The sequence below is a fragment of the Carettochelys insculpta genome, chromosome 1 (genome assembly GCF_033958435.1).
Source record: "Carettochelys insculpta isolate YL-2023 chromosome 1, ASM3395843v1, whole genome shotgun sequence".
Classification (NCBI taxonomy): domain Eukaryota; kingdom Metazoa; phylum Chordata; order Testudines; family Carettochelyidae; genus Carettochelys; species Carettochelys insculpta.
In genome coordinates, this window is record NC_134137.1 from 127811496 (window position 1) to 127828260 (window position 16765).

At 43.0% G+C, this 16765-nt stretch overlaps 1 protein-coding gene across 2 annotated transcripts in view; it reads left to right on the plus strand.

Annotated features, from left to right (window-relative positions):
• Window positions 1-1199: 1199 nt before the first annotated feature.
• TBC1D8 (TBC1 domain family member 8) overlaps window positions 1200-16765 on the plus strand; it is a 75365-nt gene continuing 59799 nt past the window's right edge. For both annotated transcript variants that reach the window (XM_074991577.1, XM_074991586.1), the window contains exon 1: window positions 1200-1381. In XM_074991577.1, coding sequence (XP_074847678.1) covers window positions 1219-1381 — 163 coding nt within the window. In that variant the 5' untranslated portion in view covers window positions 1200-1218. The remainder of the gene's footprint in view (window positions 1382-16765) is intronic.

The following is a 16765-nucleotide window of genomic DNA, read 5'->3' on the forward strand; positions in this document are numbered from 1 at the left end:
GCTTATAACCGGTATCTGTTACCTCCCATATTGGTTCAACGCTGTTAAGCAATGCTGGAGTACCTCTCCAGGCGTGAGCCTGGGCAATTTTTTTTGGGACCCTGGGCTGCCCAGACACCAGTGTCCCCCTCTCGGCTTTACTGATATAGTCCAAAGGAGAGGATCACCTCCACATCTGGCACCAGCTCAGCTGCAGGAGTTGCCGGGACAGTGCCAGAAGTTGACACAGAACTGCCTTAGGACTCTCCTCCAGATCTTCTGTCAGGGTTTACTCCCTTGGCCTTGCTCCTTCCCAGGATAACCCACAAGGCAGTGGGGCAGGAGAGGGAGTGTATCTACCAAACCACCTTGTATCAACATGACATTCCTGAGAGGGAGTGTATCAGTATCTACCAACTCCCATAGTATTAATGAACGTGTATTAATACAGAGTGAGTTGGTAGATAGTGATGCAGATACATGCCCTCTCCGGGTTTTCCTCTTCTTTGAATGGTCGAACTTTAACCTAAAACAATTTATAGATTAGGGTGTAGAGAGCCACTGAATCAAACTGTAAATCATGTATGTGATGGCAATCACTTCATGCCAGGGGTGTAACAGCACCCCCAGTTCCGCATCCACCTGTGCACCCCCAGCTTTCTGCGGGGTAGAGGAGCACCCTGATTCCTGCTTGTTGGGATGGGCAGCGTAGCACGCAGCAGGTCCAGCCTTCACCGGGCATGGGGTGGGTGAGTGTGGCGGGGACGCTGATTTCACTCTCCGTGGGAATGAATGCAAGGGGGGCGGACACCGCTGGTGCCGGACGCTTAGGAGCCTTAAGGAGGGATATCCCCCCCGCCCCAGCTCCGGGCCTGGCCTAATGAACTGCTCGGTCTGCTCACAGCTGTGCGTACCCTGGAGGGGGTGTGCCGGGAGCAGGGGCAGTCGGTGCTCCAGTCCCGGAGGACAGCGGTCGGGAGGCGCAGCAGCTCCCCCGCGGGGTCTCTCCCCTCCCGGGCTGTGGGCCGGAGCGGCGAGCCCCGAGGCGGGGGGGAGGCGCTGCGGCGGCGGCGCGGGGCCGGGCCGGGCCAGGCCAGGCGGGGGAGCGGGGCCGCCTCCTGGCGACGCTGCGCGAATCGCGGCCGCGCTGGCCCGGGGCGGGGAGGGAGGAGGGAGCGGCGGCTCCGCGTGCAGGCTCCTCCCCCGCGGCTGGGCTGAGCCGGGCCGGGCCGGGCCGGGATGCGAGCGGGCTGGCGGCCGGGCGGCGGCGGCGCGATGTGGCTGCGGCCCGAGGAGGTGCTGCTGAAGAACGCGCTCAAGCTCTGGGTCACCCAGAAGAGCAGCGGCTACTTCGTCCTGCAGCGGCGGCGTGGACACGGGGACGGCGGGGGCCGCTTCACCGGTACCGCCCTGCCCGGGTGGGGAGGGAGCCGCGGGCCGGGCGGGAAGCGCCACTCCCGTCCCTTGTGCCTGGTACCGCAGCGGCCGCCGGCCGCGGTGGGACTTGCCCGCCAGGGGGCCAGACCGGAGCAGGCGCTTTGTTCCGCGCCCTGGCGGGGCTCGGCACGGAGACCGGGCCGGGGGCGGGGGCTGAGGGGGCTTGGCCCTGCCGGAGTCACCGTGCCGGGGTGCTTGGTCTGGCTGTGGACACGTTACTTGGCAAATGCCCCTGCCTTGTGGCAGCCGCTCTCGTTGTGGGCAGGGCGCTGACCTTCCCCTGCCCTCCGCCCCTGCCCCTCCCCGGGCTGTTTGTTCAGCTGCAGTTGGAAGCCAAACGCAGTCCCGGTGTCCCCTGGCTTCCGCACCAACCCACCGCGTGTCTCTCTCTGTGAGGGACTTCTCCAACTCCCGCAGGAGGGCTCCCTGCCGAGCTGGTCACTGCTGTGCGAGTTTGAGCCCCTGCCTTGCAGGGAGGGTTGCCTTTGCTCTCTATGAAGAGTAGCAGGTTGAATAAGCCAGATGAGAAGGAGAGGTCGAGGAACTGGTCCTGAACTTTTTTTTTTTTTCCTAGATGATCTTAAAGGTAACCAAAAATATTAAGGCAGGGTGTAGATTGCATCCTAACGGACAGTGTAGGGAAAAATAAGAAAAAGAAAAGTTTTGAAATTAGTTGGATTAACCTGCAAGGAAAGGAGAGAGATGGGAGGTGCTCACCCTTATTACCACCAAGACCCCTATGCTATTCTTTTTGTACCAGTGGTGAGTGAAAACACGTACAGTCATGGTGGCTTAAATTTCCTTCATACATGTGTTGCAATATATCCAGTGCCCAATGAGCCATATTTCTTTTTTTTTTTAAATAAAGGATTGATTCTTCAGAGTTTATTTGGACTCTTTGAATGTGACCAAGTTCTTGTAACTTGGTAAGCTCAGCTCAAGGGGAGCTGTACTAGTGTAACTGCCCATGTTAGTCATTGAAACAGAAGGGGTATGTTAGCATTTGTCTTAAAATTTCACTTTTTTGAGCTACCACAAATGCAGCTTTAGTACAGGCTGACCACAAGCATTTTGATGACCTTGTTGTCTCGTTCTGCTTAAAGCAGGTTTAGACTTTATGGTGGTTAATATGAAGGTGGCTTATCTATTGCTTCATGTACACACACAAAATAGCAGGGGTAATACAGATTGGGCAATTGGTGTTCTGCAGCAGACTTATCCTTTGGGATATCTAAAACTGAAAGGAGCAGAGGCACTGAAGATTGATTCTGTCCATCCCTGCTGAGAACTGCAAGCAAATCTCCAGAAACCATCTAGCCTGTAATACCAGGATAGATCTGAGGAAAATCACCTTGAGTGATCTCTTTCTTCATTTGTGGCTAAGACATGATTACCTAATGAAACAAGCAGAGTTTCACAAATTCAGGACTAAAACTGATTGAGTAGAGCCAAGAAAATGATTTCATGGCAATTTTATGCTTCCCTGATGCTCATAGGATTTCTGCCATCCTGTGAATATACATTGAGAAAAATCAGCATTAGTAGTTCATTTGCAACTTCATGTGTTCAGTAAATAGCTTCCAATCTACCTTTTTGTTTTTACTCCATCTAATTTTACAAAATGTTTATTTAGCCTCTTATATGTGCATAATGCTTTTAGAAGAAAATACAAAGACAATGGATCATATTCTGCCCTAATTTAAACAGTGTAAATCTAGAGTAATTTCACTAGGATCAAAGACCATGTTAACTGAGTCGAGTAACTGAACAGAATTTGGTCTGAAGTCTGTGTGCTGAGAAGATTGCAATCCAAATTGGAGCAAAACATAAATCAAATTACAATACGTCATGTTGGACATGGAGTCAAAAACAGTGGTAAGAGGAAAGAATACTGCTCTTCGATGAGGCTGATAACTGTAGAGCGAAGATAATATTAAAAATAATAAAATTTCCTGTGATGAACTGTAATTAAAAGAAAATTGAGCTATTTAAACCTTAGCTTTTTTTTGTTCCTTAATAAGCCCTCTCAAAGGCTACTTTGTTTATTTGATATGCCAAAAAGAAACTTATTCTACGATTGTTGTGAGTATGTGACATTGTCTTCTGTTATCTTAATTTTATTTGGAGTCTGTACATGTCCTGGCTGGGCGGTCATTCACTGTTTTTCACCATGAAAGCTTAATTCTGATTCAGTAGACCAAGAGGTTGTCATGTTGTAAACGTCTGCTCTTCATGAAACTCTGTCCCAGTAGAAGTCAAGGGAATGGGGGAGTCAAGATTTAAGTTTAGGGTTTATATTATATTTCCCCCCTTCTTGTGTGAAACATATAGACCACTTTTCATTCCATGATTGTTGGGATGAGGGAGATTAATTTCCTGATCTAAAAATAGTTTCTACAGCTGTTAGGTTCAGGTTGATCATGTGGTTGAAATTCACAAATGAGAAGTCTCTACCCTTGAGTTTACCATGGCAGACATCTGCAAGTTTAAAATAAATAAAAAAAAGTTTTGTGCAGCTAAATTTATGGTGAATCATGTTGGCTGAGTGCAGAAGCTAAATCTACAGTGTGTACAGTCTTTTTATATAAGGTTAGCATAAATTTGTTTTGGCTGACTAACTGAAAACACCCCTTTTCTTTCTATCCCCTTTATTTTTTTCCATTTCATAATTTCCTCTGTGTTAAGAAAACTAGACCTATTTCTTTTAATCAGCTTTTGTTTGTTGTTTGTAGTAGGTCAAAGAGGTTAGGTGGATCTTACAAATGGAAAACAATAAATATTAAAAAATGAAGTGCAATTCATGATAGAGTAAGCAGCATGTTACAGTTCTCTGTTACTTGTAACAGTCAAAAATGAACACAAGGGTGGGAAACAAAGTGAAAGAATACAGTTAGTGAATATAAAACTTTTGGCATGCATACTTTTAAAAAGTTCATTTAGTGATGGGGAAAAATGGCTTGAAATTTATAGGAGTTTTAGATAGACTCTAAAAATAGATTAAGGAAAGGTCACCCACATGCAAAGAGATTACACTAGAAGTTGAACCCCTCTTGGAAAAGCGGGCGCAGTCTGACGACATCCCTGGTGCATGTTGTGCCACAAGGCAGAAGGGGTGTCGCAGCAGAAGAGCTCTTCGTGACATTTGGCCCCTTGTGGCTGTGCCAAATATTGGGAAAGCCTCTCCCAGCAGAACTGTCTGCAGATGCACACAAACTGTGGTGTGCAGCTTGTGTATCTTTTGCTAACAGTTCCCTGCAGTCTAGACACAGCCTTAGTGAAAAGTGGGCGTATGAGTGCTTACTTCACAAGGCTTGAAAGATGGTTGTGCTGCTAGATGAAAGATTTATTTAAAATGTTAAATTCTGTTATATTAGCAGAACCATCTTTGACTTTAATGTTTTATACAACAGTTCAGAGCCCTAACTTTGATAAATCATGGAGGTTGTGTGGGGTTCTTTGCCCCTTGGTGGTTTGTTTCTAAAGGTGGAGGTCAGATGTCACTTAATATATTTAAACAAAAAGCAGTCAAGTAGCACTTTAAAGACTAGCAAAATAGTTTATTAGCTGAGCTTTCGTGGGACAGACCCACTTCTTCAGACCATAGCCAGACCAGAACAGACTCAATATTTAAGACACAGAGAACCAAAAAGAGTAAGCAAGGAGGACAAATCAGAAAAAGATAATCAAGGTGAGCAAATCAGAGAGTGGAGGGGTGGGGGGGAAGATCAAGAATTATATTGTCAAGTATGCAGACGATTCAATCTAATTCTTGATCTTCCCCCCACCCCTCCACTCTCTGATTTGCTCACCTTGATTATCTTTTTCTGATTTGTCCTCCTTGCTTACTGTTTTTGGTTCTCTGTGTCTTAAATATTGAGTCTGTTCTGGTCTGGCTATGGTCTGAAGAAGTGGGTCTGTCCCACGAAAGCTCAGCTAATAAACTCTTTTGCTAGTCTTTAAAGTGCTACTTGACTGCTTTTTGTTTTGATAGTGTATAGACTAGCACGGCTTACTCTCTGTTAATATATTTAATGTGCAGTAAGACACTTCAGCCACTATGATAGTATATCATGCATGAACAACTATTTTTGGGTCTGTTATTGATTCTTTGCAGCCCTTTTCACCCATCTTTCCAGGTTAATCTCGCTAGACAGTGCAAGAAAACATAGCACAGCAAAAGAATATATTTCAGTTGTATGCTTATTCAGTTCCCAAAGAATTGAACTATACAGTAGTTACATGTCCCATGAAAGCAGTAGTCTCTCTTGTCCGTCTCTGTCATTATGGTAATGTATGTGTATTGAACTTAGAATGGGTGTGTTCCTATGAGAAATATATAACCTCTACAGTCACTTACTATGCAAAGTTCACTGATACAAAATGTGGGGGCAGGCAGAGTGGAAAACTGGCCTACTTTCATGCAATAGTAGGTGCTCTCTCCTAATCTGTTGATCACCCATTCTGGGTAATTTATGTTCTAGACATGCAAGGGACCTGATACAGCACAGCACTTAAGCAGATACTTAACCCTGAGCATGTAACTAGTCCCATTAACTTCAGTGGAACTGTTCACATGCTTAAGTGCTTTGCTGGATCAGGAGTATAGGCAGGAAATCTGAAATACGTTCTGGAAAGCATGTATTTCAGGATAAAATTATATAATTCAGTAGCTGTGGGCTGATTCTGCGGTTATATATACATTAAACTAAAGAACTCCTTTCCTGGTACATAACTAACATTGTTAGCACTACAAAAGTATTGTGGGGTAGGGGGTATTCTGCATCACTGCTCATTTATTTGCTCCTTCGCAGAAAACTAACTTCTGAAAGGGAAGCAAAGGAAGGCTACAAGCACAGCCATGTTCCCCTTCCTGGCAGCGCCTGCACTTTAGTTCAGATGCTCAGAGCAGCCAATAGAGATGAAAATCAGTGTGAGGAGAAAGGATCTGGGCAGCCATGCATTAGAAACAGAGAGGAACTTCACTTCACTTCCTATGCTCATCATGGAGGGATGGATTTCAAGGTGTTTCTCAGGAAGTAGGTATGGGGCAGGTTCTGTCCCCTCAGGCAAAGCAAAATATAGCAGCCTTCCTGCTTATTGAATTGTTCACATCGTCTTTATGAATTCCCTCATGAGCATAACACAGGTGTAAAAGTTTTAAGGCTCTTTTTTACATAGCCAAGTTGGTGTAAAGGACAACATGGCCTTATACATACTTATGGTGCTTTAGTAATTAGAGTTAGTCTAAATTTTTGGACTGAAAGAATTTCCCATCAAAATGTGATCCATGAACTTGTTCACTGCTGATGCTTCTTCAGATGATCCCTAGACAATATAAATTGTGAGTTTGAGTCCCCAGCCCTCACTTGCTCTTTAGTTTCCTGTGGTGTAACACTGAACATGTGACTGCCTTTATTTGTTTTGACTAGAAATAAAGGGTAAAACCTGATTTCATTATAACTAGGCAAAGGAGGTTTGGTGGTTTCCTCCAGTGCTCCACACTCTCATTCTCCATTTATTGTATTGGAGTTTAAATATATTACCAAAATATTTTAAACGGTTAGGATTATATTACATTCTTTTGACAAATTTGAAAACTTGCAAAATACTGTATGGAGAAGCTTTAATATTTTGGTGCAGAATTCCTCCAGGAGCAGCAAAAGGTGGGAACTGGTTGAACTTGGACTCCACATTAAATGTCCCTGTTGATTGCAGCTGTTGCAATATGGCTCAGGGAGAGGTCTCAAGAAGAAAGGTCCTAAGTCAGTTAAGGCTTTACAGGTCACAACCAGCATCTTGAACTCAAATTGGTAACCAATGTGTGGATGAGATGATTATGTTCAAAAGAGGATTTTATGTTTCCTAGGATTTGGGGACCCTTTTGGGAAAGGGATGCTTATACAGGAAGGATGGGCTCCGCCTATCCCAAAACCCAATGGCTGGTATATTTACTTTAAAAAGTCATGGAGAAATTTTCACATGAGGGCTTGGAAAAAGCTGACAGGCGCAGAAGAGCGGTGGTTCAGACAGACACATACCTAGTGGGATACTCTATTAACAGAGACACATACCCCTGTAAAAAGGATTGAAGTTGATAAAGTGTAAGTAGGAACTTGAGAGAAACAGTCAGACAAGAGTCCCATTCAATAAAATTGCATGAAGGTGGACAATTTAATAAAACTGTCATATTTCATAAGTGCTTGTACACAAATGTAAGATGTCTAAATGCTAAGATGGGTGAATGTGAGTGCCTAGTATTAGATGAAGATATTGATAAAATGGGTGTTGAGGAAATGTGGTGGATTAACAGTGGGACTAATACTTTTATACAAAATATATAGGAATGACAGAGTAGCTCATGCTGATGGGAGAGTGACTCCAGATGTGAAAAACTGGAGTGAAATAAGGTGAACATCTGAAATGAATCAACCTGTGTGTGCATTCTGTAGTTGAACTATATGAGTAGAATGATAGGAATATATTAGTGACCGCTCAGTCAGCAGAATGGTGGTGACTGAAATGCTCCAGGAGAGTTGAGAGGCTACAAGAACAGAAAATCCAATAATAGTGGGTGGTTTCAAATATCTCCATATTGACTGGGTACATGTCACCTTGGGATGGAATTCAGAGATAAAATGTCTAGACACCGTTAATATCTGCTTTTAAAAACTACTAATCCTGGAACCCAGAGGGGGAGAGGCAATTCTTGATGTAGTCCTAAGTGGTGTTCAATACCTGGTCCAAGAATTAAATATAGCTTAACCACTCAGTAATAGTGACTATAACGTATTTAAATATCCTTGAGGTGCAGGAATACCAAATAAGCACATTTATCTTCAAAAAGGAGAAATGCAGCAAAACAAGGAAGCTAATTAAGTGGAAATTGAAAGGACTGGCAAGGAGTGAAATTATGACACGCCTGCATGCAAATGTTTAAAAAAACATTATAATTGAGGTTCAAACTTTATATGTACTGAAATTTATAAAACAAAACAGGAAGAAAACCAAAAGATGCTGTCCTCGCCAAACAGAATAAAAGAGATGGTTAGAGACAAAAGGATATCCTTTAAGAATTGGAAATTAGATCCTACTGAGAGAACATCCTAGAAAGGCACGTGAAGGCTGGCAGTCAAGTGTAAAAGTATCATTAAGCAGGCTTAGAAAGTATTTGAAGAACAACTAGCAAAAGAGACAAAAACTAACATAAAACTTTTCAAAGTACATTAGAAGCAGGAGGCCCACCAGACAGACAGTGGAGCCATGGGATGTTGCAGGTCCTAAAAGAGCATTCAGGGAAGATAGTGCCATTGCAGCGAAGGTAAAAAGAATTCTTTGCAGTTTAGTTTTCACCACAGAGGATATGAGGTATGTTCCCACACCTCAGTCATTCTTTCTGGATGACAAGTCTGAGGAACTGACCCAGATAGGAGGTTTCAATAGGGAAGATTTGGAGCAAATTGATAAATGAAACCAGTCACCAAGATCAGATGATACACACCTAAGAGTATATTGGAATGCAGAATTACTAGTTGTCATATGTAATTTAACACTTAAATCAGTCCCTGTACCAAACGACTGTAATGCTGACTTTTAAAATGGGTTCCAGAGGCAATTCTGGCAATTTCAGGCTGGTAAGCCTAACTTCAGCATGAGACAAATTGGTTGAAACTGTAGTAAAAACATAATTATCAGACACATAAATGAACATGATATATTAGTAAATAATCAAACAAAATTTTGTAAAGGGAAATCATGTTTTGCTAACCTATTAGAATTCTTTATCGGGGGTGGGGATGAGGAACAGGGATTAAAAAAAACATATACCAGAGTGATCTAGTGAATATAATGTAAATGGGCTTTCAGAACGCCTTTGGCAATGTGCCTCACCAAAGGCTCTTAAGCAAAGTAAATGACCTGGGGATAAGAGAGGTGGTCTTCTTATGGGTCATTAAATGGTTAAAATATAGTAAATTAATAAATGGTCGGCTTTCACAGGGGTAGAGATAAATAGCAGGGTCCCTCAAGGTTCTGGACTGGGACCCCCCAGTTCAACATAGTCATAAATGATCTGGAAGAAAGGATAAAAGGTGAGGTTATAAAGTTTGATGTTACAAAATTAATCAATATAATTAAAACAAATATTGGCTGCAAAGGAGTTTTATGAAACTTTGTGACTGGTTAGGAAGAAGACCAATGAAATTCACTGTTCATAAATGCAAGGTAGTGCACATAGGAAAACATTATCCAAACTATATATGCAAAATGATAGCGTTTATATTAACTGTTGCCTCTCAAGAAAGTGATCTTGAAGTCATGTAGATTTCTCTGAAAATTTGTGCATGGTATGCGAAAAAGATAACAATGTTAGACCCCATTAATATAGGGATAGAATATAAAACAGAAGATATCATAATGCCACTATATAAATCCTTGAGTACTATGTGCAGGTCTGGTTTTCCCATCTCAAAAAAAGTACTTTTTCCACTTCTAATATGAAGAAGGACCACAACAATTATTAGGGGCATGGACTAGATTCCATAGAACAGGCATTATAGCCTTGACTCTCCCTCACAGAGAAAATCGATTCTTTCTAAACAATAGGCTATTCAATAACTTAGGCCAGAAATACACTGCAAACATACATCAGTATAACTGTTGCACAGGGGTTTAAATTTTACACGCCCCCTCCAGTAATGCAGTTACGTCCATCTTATCCCAGATTTACTGTGTTGATGAAGGGGCTTCTTCCATGGCGATAGCTACAGTGTCTTGCGGAGGTGGATTAACTGTGCCTATTGGCATAATAGTATCTTAACTGAAGTAGTACAGCATCGCTACTGTAGCTTTTTTAAGTGTAGCAGTACCCTTGGACTTCAGTCAAAATGTTTTTGTAGGGTAACCCACAACTGGAGTTCAGATACCATTAAGGATAAGTTTTTATCATAGGTATTTTTAGTAAAAGTCAGGGACAGGTCATGGGCGGTAAATGAAAAGTCATGGCCCATGACCTGCCCAGGACTTTTACTAAATACTCCTGGCTAAATCTTGGGGGCACACTGGTTCTGGGAGGCATGACCTGAAAGGATGCTGTGGGGATATGAGTGAGTGGGTGCTGAGTGAGTGCTTGCAGGAGGCAGGTGTCCCAGGGGGTGAGGTGGGTGCTGAGAGTGGGTGGTTGGCAGGATGGGGCAGGCTCCCTACCAATGTTCCCTATAATCTTTTCCAACCGTTTGCAGAATAATTTTTTTATTTGCACCAAGGCATGTGTCAGTGTGCACCACAGTATAATAAAGACCCTAGCTGTGGGTGCTCTGCTAGTCAGCTGGGTGGCATTGGACTCTCTCCTGAGTGGAGGCATAAGCACACAGATTACATGGAGCACTGCTCCCTTCTGAGCTTTTGGGGAGCAGTGGCCCTGGCTCCACATGTTGTCTCCATTCCACCATAAGACCAGGTTCTGCAGTTCTCGTTGGCTGGGAAACACAACTGACAGGAGCTGTGCGGGCAGCGTCTGTACTGGTGGAGGCTGCACATTGAGGTAGGAGCTGAGCCGTACTGCAGATGACCACCTCACCACAAGCCCCACCTGAGTCTTCCCCATCCAGATTCCTGCAAGAGGGGAGACCCAAGACTGCTCCAGCAGCAGCTGGTGTGCCTGGCCTGGGTGTTGCCTGAGCTACTCAGCTGGCCCGTGGGCCAAGCACAGCAGCAGCTGCAGAAGTTACAGAGGTCACAGGAGGTCATGGAATCCATGATATTGGTGACAAAGATAGAGCTTTAGATATCATATTTCTCTTTCTTATTTGTTCTTTCCCTGTAACATCTTAAAAGGTCTCTCTCAAAGATGTTTTCTGACATTTTCCTTGAAGAAGGTGACCTCTTTATGAGTGAATTTGGGCTGCAAATAACAAAGCATGGAATCGCATGCATAAATAAACTCTCAATCCTCAAAAAAGGCAGTAATATGAGGGCCCAGTTTCTCCACTGGACAACTCCAACAACAATCATTTTGTGTTTTTGATGTGTACATGTGGCATTATTTATTTTGCCAGCTCTGATCTTACGAGCCCACAGGTTACAGAGCAAAATGGGACCAGCAAATAGAGTAGAGGAATATCCTATTATACATACACAGAGATACTACAGTGATATGTGTTTTTAAATGTCTTGAAAAACATGAATGCACCTGCAAATCAAAGCAGAAGTTTCTGGTTTAATATTTAGCCTATTAGCATTAGTTGTATCTATTTGAATTTCGTAGCCTTTCTAATACTACAGAACACTAACTGGCTAAAATGAGATTGGGATAAATATAGCAGCAATGTGTTTTTGTTCATTGCTTGCAGAACACCAAGATGGGTAATTTTTAAAGGATATTTTTGTCCATTATGTGGTACTACACTGCTTCTAATTTTGTGAGGGCATAATATAGAACCAACAAAATGTTTGAGAATTTTTTTTTAACAGTATTCAACAGGATTTGTATTGTGATAATTTGGAACACTGTCAAAAGACAGCACGGGTACCCCACATTTATTAGGTACATTATATTTTAGTCTGGAAACAGTTTTTCTAGACTTGCAGCGTGACAGAGCCTTTAGGTGTGTGGACTTTAGAAGCAAGGTGGGCTTAGTATATCTTAGCCCCCTGCAAGAATTATGTGGACAAAAGCATACTAGGAAAACTGCCTGAGGAGAAGAGTGAGTCATGGTAAATTTTATTCTTTCATAACGCATTAGGAGAAGTACAATATGGCCTTTTAGGAAGTGGGGAAGCATATGCATACTTAGGCTCCTTCCTCCATGTCTCACATCCCTTTCAGCCTTCCGACAGCACCCCCATGACAGCACAGCAGACCCCATGATCATGTCTGGAATGTCTAAGGATATTCGCTTATGAAACAAAGGGTTAGACAAACTTCAGAGCAAAATAAAATGTTTCTTCAAAAACATTGAAGAAAACCTGTGAAATAATACCATTACAAGTAAAAGCTCAGCTTGCTGGGATCTGATAGCTTCCAGCTTCACAAAGGACGTAATGCTGGACATTCGGTTTCAGAAGTAATGCAAACGTTTGTAGTTTGTGCAGTAAGATGGAAAGCCTAAGCCCAGACAGCACAGGCCTGGTTTAAGGCCTAAGGTCTAGCAACAGTGGACTAAACATGGCTGAAAGCAAAGCTAAGCTGTGAGCAGGAGGCAGGCCTCAGCCAACAGAACTTGGCTCAGATAGGGCTGAGAGTACAAAAACACTGATTGGTAATTGGTCCAGGTGCAGAATGGTAAGTGGTACAGTTTATAAATTGAAATCACAAGGTACCATCAGCTTATTAAGGAAGACTTGGGTACCCGCTCTTTAGAGATACAGGCCTAGGTTCAGGACAGGGTCTAAAATGACAACATGATGGATAAGAGATGATCTAACCAAACTACGAGGTACAGGGAGAAGGGTGGCAACCTGACAATGTCAGCAGTAATGTGTGCTTTGTATGTAACATGATGTTTTGGGGGGGACCATCTTTGTCTGACCGTGGGGGCAGTGGAATTTCCACTGACTGCATCAGTCCATTGCTGCAGGTACATTAGTACAATGTATCAGAATACTTGACAACTGTTATTTGTACCTTGCTTGGCAATCAACCTTGGCCGGTCACCTTCGATCCTTATCTGGTCTGTGGTCTTTGGGGAACCTTGCGGGGTCTGCTATGATCATTGGGCCCATGTAACTGAACATACACACAAGCAGCCTTCTGATTATCCTCAACGGAGCCAAGGACCCCTGAAAACACACAGGCAGTAAATATGCCGAACTACAGTTTCATTTCACTTTTACAGAGTGAGAAGGTAATTTAAGGCACTGACTTATCACGTGCAAGTACACATGAAAGTTGTACCACTGGCTTCATTGGGATTACTTCTGTGTAATATATTTTACACATACATAAACTTTTGCCATATCTACTGAAATCTAGCTTTGCAGTATGTTCCCTCCCCAGATATTCTAAATTAAACCAACCTCATCGCTACAGGATTAGTGTAAGACAAATATATTTTCCCTTTAAATACCTTCCTTGCTACTGCAGAAATTCTGCTAAGTCGAATTAAAAAAGCTAGTAAGAAATACACCATTGTGTGCGTGTGTCTTGGCTCAAAACCTGCCTTGTCTGTACTCTGTGCAATCTTGGTGAAGTCAAGAGATGTTTATATGTGGGGCTCTATAAATTCCTAGCTGTGCAAAATACAGCACTTCATGCATCATAAAATCTGGTGCCCTCCTTTTGTGTGTTCTTACCCCATCCTATACAGATATCACAGGGGAAACCAGTGTTTCTCAGGTTGGGGGTCCTGACCCAAAAGGGAGTTGCAGGGGGAACATAGGGTTATTTTAGGATGGTCACAGCAATGCCCTCCTCTACAGATGTAGCCAATAAGGATACTTGTATTGGATTTATAGCTTTTAAGCCTATGTGTAGTTGATCTATTTTTCATTAATTTGATTTAGTCTATTTTAGCAGTAATGCAAGGGGCCTACAGGGAACATACCCTGTAAGAGCTTAGCTTAAGCATTTTTTTTCTCATTTAGGTAGATGTTTGTATGTAGATTTACAGATATGTATTGGTACACACATAAATATATCTTAAAATATATCTTAGTAAGCACAAATATATCCATATCTGATTTTCCACCTTGACTGTTTTAAGTGCAGAAGGATCATAAAAGGCAGCATTATCTTGTGTGATATCATCAGGTGCCCAACATACAATGGCCCAGGTACACCAGTCACCCTGCTTAGTGTGAAGTAGAATCAAGGGTCACTAAAAATCATCAGGTGCTATTTCTTGGTATTTCAGTTTCAGATGCTCATTCGTGGAATTTGTTTGTTAGGCTGCATTGTGACATCTAAGGCATATTCAGAAGGGTGTCTTAGATTTAATCCCCTAATCAGACATGCATAGTCTCAAAATCTTAAGAGTATGAAAGTGTGGTTTTAGTTTTGGAAGATTGGGCTGGGGTGACACAAAGAGGCCTATAATGCTGCACGGCTAGTAGAGCGTGGGTGAGTTCTAGAAGGATTTCTAAAGATCTTCTAAGACTTCTCTAAAATTCTCTTCTCTTCTAGTAGTACTAGTCTCTGTTTAAATCTTTCAAGTTTCTTCTACTATCCTACACTCCCGCCCCTCACCACCAGCAGAGAGGAGTGGATCCTTCAGCTCCTCAGGTTCTCAGGAGGGTGCATGGGTACGGGGTGTAGGACTAGGCATATATGTGATCGTATTTTCCAACTATATTTATGTAACTAACCAGAGCAATCAAATTTGTATGCAGGTGTTATCTCAAATACTTATCTGTGTAGAATCCCACTACCGTGATAAAATTGTGCTGCTGTGATATTTGTGTGTGTGATTAGCATGAGTTCTGAGACCTACCTCCAATCACAGTGCTCGTTTAGCTCTTGACAACTGTAGTTCAGAGTGGAGGACAATCCTGAAGATTCTTAGGTCAGATTGGTGACCCGTCGCCCAAATTGAGATTCTCATCTATTCCAGTTCCTAGCTCCAGTTAACACAGATTCCTGTTTTGATTATGTGTGTAAGTAGTGCCCTGCTGAATTCATGGTCCATTTTGAACAATTTCATGTCACAGAATTTTAAAAATCTAAATTTCATGGTTTCATGTACTTAAATCTAAAGTGCCATGGTGTTGTAAATGTGGAGGTCCTGACTCAAAAAGGAGTTGTAGGCGGGGGTTACTGGGTTATTGTGTGTGGGAATTGCAGTACTGCTACCCTTACTTCTTAGCTGCTGCTGATGGCAGGATTGCTTCAGAGCTGGGCATCTGGAGAGTGGCAGCTGCTGCCCAGAGCCCAGCTCTGAAGGCAGAGTCACTGTCAGCAGCGCAGAAGTTACGCTACCGTGGTTTTGGGATTGTCACTCTACTTTTGTGCTGCTGCCTGCAGGGCTGGACTCTCAGTCAGCAGCTACCACCTCCAGCTGCCCAGCTCTGAAGGTAGCAGTACAGAAATAAAGGTGGCTTGGTATTGTATTGCTACCCTTAATTCTGCAGTGCAGCTGGTGAAGTGCTGTTTTCAGAGCTGGGTGCTTAGCTTACAGCTGCCCAGCACTGAAGGCAGCACAGAAGTAAGTCTTTTTGACCCTCCACCCCCACCCCTGTAACTCTCTTTTCAGTCGGGACCACCAGTTTGTTGGTCTCCCCTTTGCAGTCTCTATAGTATAGGGTGGAAGTGCACAAAAGACCAGATTTCATGAGAAGAAACCGCATTTCACAGTCTGTGGTGCATTTTTCATGTCCATGAATTTGGTAGGGCCATACTTATAAGCTTCTGGATATGAGAGGCACAGAGGGCACTAAAACACTGCATGAGCCAGTGACCATGGATATATCAGAACAAAGTAATACGCTTCCCTAATGTGTTAGTGGAGGTAGAATTTTATGGCAAGCTTGATTGTCTTCATGTAAACCTTTGAATATGGAATCTTCTTTCTGCTCGACTAGTTAAAATTTTCAAAAGCACGTGGTGGGTTTGTGCTACACTGCAGTAAGGAAGTGTAATTACAGCATGTGAAGTAATTGAGCTAGCTCACTCAACAGAGGAGTGCTGCTTCACCAGGCAGGGCTAGGTGCCCAAATGTAGGCCCAGCATCCTAGGTGGGACTGCATTGAGCAGTTAGCCTATGCTGCTGTCATTTCACTGCTATATGTCAATGAGCTAACTCAGTCGAAGCTCTCTCAGGTATGCCTGTGTGTGCTCCATTCCCACCTTCTAGTTGCAGTGCTGAGACATTCTAAGTGACTTGAGCATTTAGGCTTCTAAGTCCCATTGACTTTGGGGGGAGGGAGCGCGGGACCTCTTAGCAGCCGAACTGCTAGGCCACTTTTGTAAATGGGGACATAAGCACATTTGAAAACTTTACCTTAGTTTTACCCAAAGACTTATTTGATGCGGCGCAGATGGGCAGAGATAGGCTTTTGTTCTTTGTAGAGATCTTTGGGTCAGTTGCTGCTTGACCTGTCATAAGTAATTACATCTTAGACTACTTCCCCAAAATCTTGACTTGACAGTTGTTAAAAAAAAAAAAATCAATATTTGTAAGAAACCCAGATTTCAGAGTGTAGTTTTGAGTCCGTGTTTAATTTTCTAACACCCAGCCTCTCAAAACAATTAAATTCTTCATGTATCTTATGGATTATTCATACCAGTTTAGAGCAATCTGCAGTGTTTCACAGGTGAGTTAACTATAATTAATCCTTTTCTAGACTGGAGTTGTGAGTTGCAGTACTCAAAGCATGGGGTCACACATTGCAGTTTGTAATAGCTTCCTCTCTCTGAGCT